This window comes from Drosophila busckii, chromosome 2L (genome assembly GCF_011750605.1).
Source record: "Drosophila busckii strain San Diego stock center, stock number 13000-0081.31 chromosome 2L, ASM1175060v1, whole genome shotgun sequence".
Lineage (NCBI taxonomy): Eukaryota > Metazoa > Arthropoda > Insecta > Diptera > Drosophilidae > Drosophila > Drosophila busckii.
This window is the reverse complement of record NC_046604.1, coordinates 10341657-10352091: the sequence shown is the minus strand read 5'-3', so window position 1 is coordinate 10352091 and position 10435 is coordinate 10341657. Positions and strand designations below refer to the sequence as shown.

Below are 10435 nucleotides of genomic sequence, written 5' to 3'. Positions count from 1 at the left end.
TTAATTCAGTTTCTTGCTTATGCTGTACGTAGATCGTTATCAATCAGCAACTATATATGAAAATAATAAATGTAATTTAGTAAACGCGCGTTAATTAAAGCCAAGCGTGCTTTAAGGTTGTTCTAATTTACAAATAGCAACTGATGCTATTAGTTTAGCAGAGTAACTAATGTAATTGATAGATTGAGACTATAGACAACACCTTAGAAAAAAACAAAATATATATAAATCAGAATAAATCAGGAATAAATCAGTTATACACACGCCTGGGAAATCCCCTGGTACAGCTGTTGTTGACTGTTGACTGTTGTCAAACAAACAAAAAATCGTAACTAATCGTTGCTAATTGAAAAAACTATTACGGCTATAAAGATAAGCGTGCACATACGTATGAAATTTACGTATAAATTAGAAATCAATGAACTGTCTGGCAAGCAATTTTGAATTACGTCAAAAAAAGCTGATATATATTTATACGTATATGTGTATAGTAGACGCTCGAAATGTTGATACTGATCTTGACATTGACATTGGAGAGCAAACGAGAGCCAATATTTATTTTCAACTGCAGGAACTAAGGTATGCTGATTAGGTTCTGGGTCAATTGAACAAAATCTATGCGTAGTTGTTATGCTGCTGATCGAAAGTAAAAAAATGCACAAGCTAATGAGCTGATAAGTCTCTGACATAGGAATTTATGAATTTTATACTAGTATCAAATAAAGAGCATGTTTTCAGTTCATGATCACAATTGAATGCGACGCTGCCGCTGCCGCTGCGACAAATTGCGCATATGTTGTTGCTACTGTTGTTGTTGTTGTTGTTTTTTTGCGTCTACAGGTCTATCTAATCGCAGCTGGTGACGGTCAAAGCAAATGCCACATCTCACACATTGATTAATATTATAATACACACACTTAGTAGAATTATCGGCGCGCTGCACTTTGCTAATTGCAGATACCGCTGGCAGCCCGCACGCGCACACGATTTGTTTTTGTTCAGGCGGCGGCGGCGGGTGGGTCATTGTTGCTAGCTGCGGTTCAAGTATAAATATTTGGCGACTTTATTGGACCATTGAGCTTATAAGACGTGCGCGCTAAACAGCCGTCCCGCCACGCCCCACCCCTCCCATATGCATAATCAGTAGACATTTAGCGCTAAGCTCTAAAATGAAATCATAATTTATTTGCGTTGACTTTGGCAGCACTTATAAACTAGAAGAACAATGAAACAATTTGCGGGCAAGCCAAAAACAACAAAATTTTACAACTGTTTCTTGACCTGCCTCGCCTGCGAGCTCGCACTCGCCGCAGCAGCAACTCCAGCTATCCACCATCTGTACAGCTTGCCCAGCAGATACCAGACAAGCGCCAGCGCCAGCAGCACACAGCCCAAGACGTCCAGCATCAAATACTGATAGAGTGGCATGAAGGCGCCATGAGATTTCAGATGCGCTGCACCGCGATGCTTCACTATATACTCCAGCCAATAGCTGGCCTCCTCTAGCGGATGTATGGCATTGTCGCGGAACCGCTGCGACATTTCCAGCGCATTGCGCTTGTACTGCGGCTCATAGATCAGCGCCTCCAGATGCTCCACCAACTGGTCCGCGTTCAGCTTTGAGTAGCTCAACAAACGCGCATTGCCGCCACGCACCGAGCGAATCGCATTGCGATGCTGATCCCCAAACAGCGGTATGAACAGCATAGGCACCCCCCAATGTATGCCCTCCTGCGTGCTAAACATGCCGCCGTGCGTGATGAATACCTTGACATTCGGATGCGCCAATATGTCGTTCTGTGGCAGCCACTTGCTGATCATCACATTGGGCGGCAGCTGGCCCAGCGTTGCGTTCTCGTATTTCCACAGCACCAGCTGCTTCAGCCTGCCAAAGGCCTGCAGCAGCTGCGCCAGTTTCTCCGGCGGCATGTCCGTGCTCTTCATGTAGGAGCCCAGGCTGAAGTAGACAGCGCCGTGTGTGGCATTGTCCAGGAAGCCTTGCATCTCCTCTGGCAGTTTCTTGGCGGGCTGTATATGCGCGCCGCCCACATTAATGAGTCCTGGCATGCTGGGGCGTGGCACATCCACACCGCGATGACTGTTGAGCAGCATCAAGGAGATATTTCGCTCCAGCTGCTGCACATTGGGCAAAGGACCTGTGTCGTAGTCAAGGCTTAGCAGGCAATTCGATTTGCATATTAGATTAGTGATTTACCTTTGATAGCTGTGCCAAAGTACTTCTCCGCCAGCTGCTGCATGCGCGGCATATAGTACCAGCGCCTCATGACCGCATCGTAGAGACCCAAGTACAAATTGTAGGCACGCTGGCTGAAGCTCATTTGGTCCGTATGCGGCAGCAGCAGATTGGGCACAAAGGACCAGGGCGTCAGCAGTCCCATCGAGTGATGCATATTGTCGGCATAGCCCAAGGTGCCAATGGTGGCCACCGGCGCATTAAACTTGTGACCAAACATGAGCATTGCCTCGTGGAAAAACTGCTCCATGATGACCAAATCGTAGTGCTCATCAGTGCTGTGGATCAGCTGCCTCAGCTGCACATCCTGCAGCGCATGCTCCGTGGTCATCAAGCCAATTTTCCAATACGATTGCATGTTGTGTATTTCGCCATTGTAGCGCATGCTAAAGATGTTCTCCTTGGGAACTGTGGAGCAGCAACAAATACAAAAAAATAAGCTTTTGAAAAAACGTTTAGAATAGAAACTTAATTTATTTTATGCAGCGCAATATTTATAATTTAAAAGCCTTTTCTATTTCAATTCAAATCAATCACTTTTGCTACTTACAATGCTTGGGTATATCAAAGGTGGGATTGAGTATAATTTCAGTCAGGTTCTCGTGTGGCTTCTTGGTGGGGTGATTGTGTATGCTGGTGACCTCGTGGCCACGTCGCAGCAAATCGCGCTGAAAGTGCTCCAGCCAGAGCCAATGACTTGGCGCTGGGAAAGGACACAGGAACAGAATGCGATAGGCATCGATGCCGTAGCCGGATACGGCCAGCAGGCAAAGGCTGAGTAAATGTTTTAATTGCAGCTGCATCTGCAGAAAGAATTTGAAATTGAAAACACTGCCACACAACGAACTTAATCTAATTTAGTATTATTAATTTGCAACCTTGAAATTGAAAATTATTGATGGCAGCTATTCACCTTTTTTTTTGTCTTTATTATGCTTGTGCACTTCACTTTTGTTAATACTTTGCGGTAAACAAATGAAATTTATTTCACTCAAAGACAAAAAAAGTCAAGACTTTTTGAGTTTTTGAAGAGCAAAGCACGTCTGCTGCGCACAGAGCTGCAATTTTTACTAAAGCTAACACGATTTGTTTAGCAAAAAGCAAAACTTTTGCACCAAATCCGCGCAACAACAAATGCTAAGCAATGCTCGATGATTTCAGCTGCTGATAATAGATTGGGGTGGGCGCATTATATACAGTATATCCTATGGGCGCACTTTCGATTGCAACCACAATACAAATATCAATACAATAACAATGGCAATGCCAGCAAGTGCCCCCCAACTGCAGCTTGTTGTGGCGTCTAGTGTCTATATCTAATCTTGGCCAATTCACAAATTGCTGTTCTAGCCGACTGCGTGTAGTGCCAAGGTGTTGTTTATATTGTGAGTATTAGCTTAATGCTTGTTGCTAGACGCTCATAAATGATGAAGCTTAACTTCAGATCGTTGCATATCTAAAAAGATTTATTAAGATATACGATAGATTTTTGTTGCTTGTTTTGCGATTATGTAAAGCTTAAGATAATTTTGTATTTATAGTTTTTTTGTTTGATAAAACTAAAATAATTTAATAATTTAACAACTGAATTTATTAAGATATGCGATTTATTTTATTTTGTTTGTCGTATACTTATGTAGTTGTCTGTATATAAAATGTTTTTTTTTTTTCTTATTTTTTAATTAAATGTTGCGGTTTTTTGGCAGCGCGTATGGAACTACCCAGCCTACAATAAATACCCAAAATACAAAAACACACACACACACATTTGATTTAATTCTAATTTGTTATCACTTTTCATTATTAGCGGTGATTGGGGGCAGCACTTAAGCTTCAACAACAAACAACACTGTAAAAATTCAATTCACAATCGTTTCTTGACCTTCTCCGCCTGCGCAGCCGCTGCACCCGCTGCCCACCACTTGTGCACTCTTCTGAGCAGCCGCCAAGGCAGCCACACGCCCAAGAACAGGCCCAACAGCAAACAGCCCAGCACATCCAGCAATAGATACTGATACAGCGGCATGAATGCACCTTTCGATTTCAAATAAGGCGCGCCCCGATTCCTGATAACGTATTCTATCCAGAAGCTCGCCTCATCCAGCGGATGCTGCGCGTTATCGCGAAAACGCTGCGAAATTTCCAGCGCATTGCGTTTGTATTGCGGCTCGTAAATCAGCGCCTCAATATTCTGCACCAAGCTGTCTACGCTGAGCTTGGAGAACACCAGTGCACGCGCATAGCCGCCGCGCACCGAGCGTATCGTATTCCTATGCTGATCGCCATACAGCGGCATGCAGAGCATAGGCACGCCCCAATGTATTCCCTCCTGTGTGCCAAAGATGCCGCCATGGGTCATAAACACTTTGACATTCGGATGTGCCAATATATCGTTCTGAGGCATCCACTTGCTAATCATCACATTGGGCGGCAATTGCATCGAATCATTCTCATATTTCCACAGCACCTGCTGCTTCAACTTGCCAAATGCCTGCAGCAGCTGCGCTGTCTTCTCCGGCGGCATGTCTGTGCTCTTCATGTAGGAGCCCAGGCTGAAGTAGACAACGCCATGTTCAGCATTATCCAGAAATGTTTGCATATTCGCTGGCAACTTCTTGGCGGGCTTTATATGCGCCCCGCCCACACTGATGAGGCCAGGCATGCTGGGGCGTGGTAGATCAACGCTGCGATGACTATTGATCAGCATCAACGAGATATTCCGCTCCAGTTGCAGCACATTGGGCAACTCACCTGCAAAGAATTTAATATTAGTAATCATTTAGTAATTTACAATAGCTATACTAAGCAATATAGTAATAATATATACATAATTAAATAATTTCTAATTGCTATTCGTTATATATACTTTTAAGTTCTGATAAAACTATCAAAAACATTTGTTTGAATAAAATCAGTTAAGTATCGACACTCAAGTTAAAAGATCAACAGTCAATAAACTTAACTGGCATCTTATTATTATTTGAAATAATTATTTTATGGCATAGCTATAATATAATAATATAGTGTAATTCTTAATACTAATGTGTAATATAATTATGCAATTTTTCATGCAGTTATTGTACATTTAACGATACAGAATAAATATTTTAGAGTTTTAATTAGACTCGCAGGCATTGTAATTAAGACATTTATGTTTGATCTGATTGCAAATATAATGAATACTTAAACTGACCCTATACCAAAATTTAAATAGAAATGTCGACTGAAAATAATTTAATCTGTAATTAATCAAGAAACTTATCATAAACTATGTTAAAGGACATTCAAATGCCAAGAACAACTTATATAGCAAAACTCTTCTTTAAAAATGTACGCTCAGCAACAGTGGCAAATGAATAATTAAAAATAAAACAAGTGCAATTAGATTTCTAGCGCGTCCACTAAACTTAAAGTTGATTGTGCCTTGCCGGCACTTTAGAATTTTTCATTCTGTTGTGCAAGATCTGTTTGAATAAAATAAATTTAATATGGACACTCAAATGTATAAATCAAGAGTCATAACACAGACTTTGTGGAAGGTCAAGAAATCAAGTGTCATAAAATAGTCTCTCATTATTGCAATTAATAGCATAGGCGATCGATCGTTCAACATTAAGCAAGTTTGTTTGTTTAAATTTGCGCTAAATTGATTAATAGAAAATAAGCATAAGATTGCTTAGCTTGAAAATATAAGAAAATGGCAAATAAATATAATGCAAAAATAGTTCAATGGCAACTTTTTATAAGTAGGTAAGTGAGTAAGTAATTTAAAGATAACTAATACAAAGATTAATTTTGTACTCAACGCTATGAACTGCGTGAATAAAATCAAATAAAATAGCAATAATTTATTATGTATGTTTGTTTACCTTTTATACTTTCGCCGAAGTACTTCACAGCCAGCGCTTGCATTTTGGGCAGATAATACCAACGCCTCATGATAGCATCGTATAAGGACAGATAAGAATTGTAAGCGCGCTGAGCAAAGCTCATTTGATCTGTGTGTGGCAGCACCAGATGTGGAATAACCGACCAAGGTGTTACTATGCCCATGGCATGATCCATATTATCCGCATAGCCCAAGGTGCCGATGGTCACGATGGGGCAATTGAATTTGTGCCCAAACATGAGCAATGCCTCATGGAAGAACTGCTCTATGATGACCAAATCAAAGTGTTCATTCTGACTGTTGATGAGCTGTCGCAGCTGCACGTCCTGCAGCGCATGCTCCGTGGTCATCAGACCAATGTTCCAAAACAAATGCAGATTCTGAAAATCGCTGGAGTAGTGCATATCGAAAATAATGTTCTTGGGAACTGTGAAGAGAGTAGAGAAAAGCTTTAATTTGTTTTTTACCTGAAAGTAACAGCTTTTTAAACTTAAAATGCTTGGGAATATCGAAAGCTGGATTGAGTATTATCTCTGTGAGATTTGCATGTGGCGTCTTGGTGGGCACATTGGTGACGCTGGTTACCTCATGACCACGACGCAGTAGATCGCGTTGAAAGTGCTCCAGCCAGAGCCAGTGGCTGGGGCATGGAAAGACACCCATGAAGAGAATGCGGGATGCGCTGGCGCCCAGTGCCAGGCAGAGCCACAGCAAAGCTCTCAGCTGCAGCTGCATCTGCATCTACATTTAAATGTAAGCAAACAAATAGTTAATGTTAGCTAACATTAAGCAACATTTTATTAACGTTATTTGCATAAGCGGTTAAGTTACGGAGACACGCAAGGCTAATTAAAGCGTATACTTAATATAAACATGATACTGAGCTTCCTTATAAACCGACAGTTCTATTAGCTGCGGCCTTTGACTAAGTGACAAATTCACTTTTCTCACTTGTTCGTTTTACTTATTTATATTTTAGATTAGTTTGTGCGATTGTTTGATTGAAATGCAGTTTATGAATTTCATCATTACTTAATTATTCCTATTAATTTATGTATAGCGCATAAAAAGTGGACTAAACTGCATTTTTTGCAGTTCGAGACAAGGCGTGTGCAGTTGGCTTATCCCACTCACTTGCTAACAGCTAAAGTAATAAAAAAAATTATAATTTACATTATTAACCATTTAAAATATTTACACACTCTGCTGTGCGCATTTTCTCATGACAAAACGTTTGTTAACATATAAATATAAATAAAATACTTTTAATTTTGACACGCAAATTTGATGCATGATTTTTTAACATTCACTATTGACAGTTATGTACATACATGCAACAAGCTATTATTTAATTTCTATTGTAGGTAAAAGTATTTGTATGGCATTCAACAAGGTCTTTTGTTTCAGTTTTTCGCTATAACTGTATTTGCGTGTTTAAAGTTTACGACTTTAGATATAATTGGCATGTAATTTTTATACTTAGCTCAGGTGCATAAAAACAACAAACAATTAAAACTGCAATTGACTCGACTCAAGCCTTGAGTTCTATTATAATAAACTAATTATATTTATGACTTATTACTTATAAAGTAGGTCAAGAAAATTTTAAAAATTTGGTTAAGTTAGCAAGTTAGCTAATTTTCTTTTACATATTTATTATTATATATTTTTTTTAGATAATTTGTGTACAAGAATAATGTCAAAGTGTATAAAAAGTTGATAAATTGAAACGTATTTTATTAGTAAATAAATACTTGTTTTGTGTGCATTGTTAATTATATACATTTATTATTTTAAGTAAAAATTGTATAAATTATTTAAATTTGACCAGTTGCGGCCAAACAATTCGGACAGACATAAATTTACATTAAACTTTAGCTTGACAACTTAACGCCGAAGGTAACCCTATTATTGGCTTTTATTTATAATTTTTAGTATCTTCGCAGCACAAACTTCAGCGTATGTCTCATATATAAATATTCAAAGTTAGGTACTTAAATTTTATAAAAAACCGCTTTATTTTTCCAATTTATTATTAATTTTCACCTTGTGTATTTCACTTTCTTAATTCAAGCAGCAATAATTTTGAAGTTTGTTTGAAGTTATGGCACTGTATTTTGTAATTTAATAAAGTTAAGCGCGTTACACGTCCGTTGTGCACCCAGTTTCAGTTATCACTGACAGTCGCTAAAAAACGATGCCAAGCAACTTGGCTCTCGCAGTTGCAAAACTTGGCGATTGACACACTCAGACAAGTGTCGACTTCTCAATGCGCTTTGTGTTTCAAAGTTTCTATTGTGCTCATATACAAGTCTCAGCAATTGTAGGGTATAGCGAGTTTATAAATGTCTAGACTCTTGTCTGCCTAATCAGAAGCAAATAAAATAATGTGCCAATTACACAGTACACACATATATATGTATGTAAGTATTGGTGGCTGTAAAAATAAGTGTGTGTTTGATTTGATTAAGAATACGATTAAGCATACATTGACAGTCGAACTTTTATAGCAACAAAAGGCGTATAAAAAAGTGCAAGAGTTTATTCGGGCACATCCGAAAGATAAAGACTCTGTACATATACAAATAGTTATAGTTATTCATTATATTATGAAAGCTTTAAGCTGCGTATACTTATTATTAACAAACTTACAATTTCACAGGCCATTTGCTAAAGCATTTATGTTCAGACGCACAGTATATATCGACTAAGTTCGACAATCTGATCCATAATATATACTTTGATCGCAGTGCTTTTCAATAAACTTAAAGCCCATTAAACACTTTTATGTGCTGAGTCTAAAAGCAAAACGAAAACAAATACAAATTTGTCTGTTAATTATTTAATGTATGCTATAGTTGCAGCAATTATATTATTGAAGCCCACAAATCAATGCGAATCTTGCCAAATATAATTGATCGATTACCATTGGATGCGCATGACATACAGACAACAGACTCCAACACGTGTTGCAACTGCAGCAAGCAAGTTCAACAGACAGCTCAACATATTTAATAATTGTCTGCCTACATGAACACACATCGTTTGTGTGTGTGAAATTAGCGTATACTCATATAAGTGAAATTGCCAATGACTTTTTATATGTTATTGAACTTTTATCCAATACAAACGGACACCTTCCGGTTTTGGCGCTGTCGTTAAACAATCTCTTTTCAAATGTAGTTGACTCTGTCACGCTCTGTAAGTGAAATATATGAAGCTGAATCTACTTAAATAAATACGTAAGTTAAATAACTGTTGGCATACATTTTAAAGGGTATATGTATATTAACACATTAAATTGAATATATTTTTACACTTTTTTTCTTCAAATATCAAAATAAAAACTTGTTTTAAATTTGCACCTTAATGCAGGCTTTGTAATTTATTGAAATGCTTTTATTATATATAAAAAAAGTTGTTATTATACAAGCCTTTGCAAAGTAGATTTATCTAAATAAATAATTTTATAATAAAAATAAATAACCATTTAGACTTAATTGTTATTTAGCTACGCAAAGAACTATAGTTCTTAATATATTGACAATTTAGTCAGTCATTATAAATAGCAAATGTATAAATAAAAAAAATTCAGCGCAAAATATAAACAAAAAACTAAAACCAGTTTAACGCAAATTAATTAAAGCCAATCGATACTGTTTAATTGGATCGCAAATAGGCGCTTAGAGCTTAGGCTAAGCAATATTTATTTCTGTAATAAATACTTTTAATCAAACACAAGCATTTCCTTTTAAATGGAAAATCCCGTTAGCATTGTGAGAATTAAAATTTCTATATTTGTTTAAGCGAAACGTGCACACTTAAAAGATTTAAATGGAAATATGTAAAATGTATTGTTTATCCGCTTTCGCCAGCGACATTCTTTTTATCTATGACTGATAAGAGCTGCTTACTGAAGCTTAACCAAGCAAAGGTTTTCATTGTCAGCAATGAAAACATTGCCGGCAATGATTGTTTCGCCACCAACAGCCAACAGCCACAAGAGTCATACACAAGAACATGCAACATATTAAAATATTTACCCAAAAGACGCCGAAACATTTCAATAAAAATTGGCACGCTTCAATGAAGCGCACCAAACCAAAAGGAAGGAAAAACGCGCCTCAAGGGCGAGGGTGTGTGCTGCGAGGTGAGGGTGAGGCGTGGGCGTTAATGACGAACTGCCCAACCCAGCGCTCGAAACTTGACTGCTGCTGCTGCTACTGCTGCAACGGCACTTTTGATGCATGTGGCAACGCCTGCCTGCCACCAAAGTTCATTCATAAGCAGGC

At 38.2% G+C, this 10435-nt stretch overlaps 2 protein-coding genes across 2 annotated transcripts; both read right to left on the bottom strand.

Moving 5' to 3' along the window:
• Positions 1 to 1158: 1158 nt before the first annotated feature.
• Positions 1159 to 3307, bottom strand: LOC108598644 (UDP-glucuronosyltransferase 2B13). Its single transcript, XM_017985356.1, has 4 exons — positions 3168 to 3307; positions 2805 to 3057; positions 2216 to 2662; positions 1159 to 2156 (listed from the first exon to the last, which is right to left on the bottom strand). The coding sequence occupies exons 2-4, from the start codon at positions 3055 to 3057 to the stop codon at positions 1264 to 1266; spliced, it is 1593 nt and encodes a 530-aa protein (XP_017840845.1). The 5' UTR covers positions 3168 to 3307; the 3' UTR covers positions 1159 to 1263.
• Positions 3308 to 3843: 536 nt separating this feature from the next.
• Positions 3844 to 8308, bottom strand: LOC108596304 (UDP-glucuronosyltransferase 2B31). The gene is made up of 4 exons (XM_017981903.2): positions 8190 to 8308; positions 6638 to 6884; positions 6124 to 6570; positions 3844 to 5005 (listed from the first exon to the last, which is right to left on the bottom strand). Exons 2-4 carry the CDS (start codon positions 6882 to 6884, stop codon positions 4119 to 4121), a joined length of 1581 nt encoding a protein of 526 aa, XP_017837392.1. The 5' UTR covers positions 8190 to 8308; the 3' UTR covers positions 3844 to 4118.
• Positions 8309 to 10435: the final 2127 nt, after the last annotated feature.

Bases quoted from the DNA above. Each gene is read 5' to 3' on its own strand.
- LOC108598644 (XM_017985356.1), bottom strand. From the start codon at position 3,057: ATGCAGCTGCAATTAAAACATTTACTCAGCCTTTGCCTGCTGGCCGTA. The intron at 2,663-2,804 runs GTAAGTAGCAAA...GCTGCTCCACAG, and splicing joins CTTTGATATACCCAAGCATT to TTCCCAAGGAGAACATCTTT. The intron at 2,157-2,215 runs GTAAATCACTAA...ACTACGACACAG, and splicing joins CTTTGGCACAGCTATCAAAG to GTCCTTTGCCCAATGTGCAG.
- LOC108596304 (XM_017981903.2), bottom strand. From the start codon at position 6,884: ATGCAGATGCAGCTGCAGCTGAGAGCTTTGCTGTGGCTCTGCCTGGCA. The intron at 6,571-6,637 runs TTAAGTTTAAAA...CTCTCTTCACAG, and splicing joins TTTCGATATTCCCAAGCATT to TTCCCAAGAACATTATTTTC. The intron at 5,006-6,123 runs GTAAACAAACAT...AATTCTTTGCAG, and splicing joins CTTCGGCGAAAGTATAAAAG to GTGAGTTGCCCAATGTGCTG.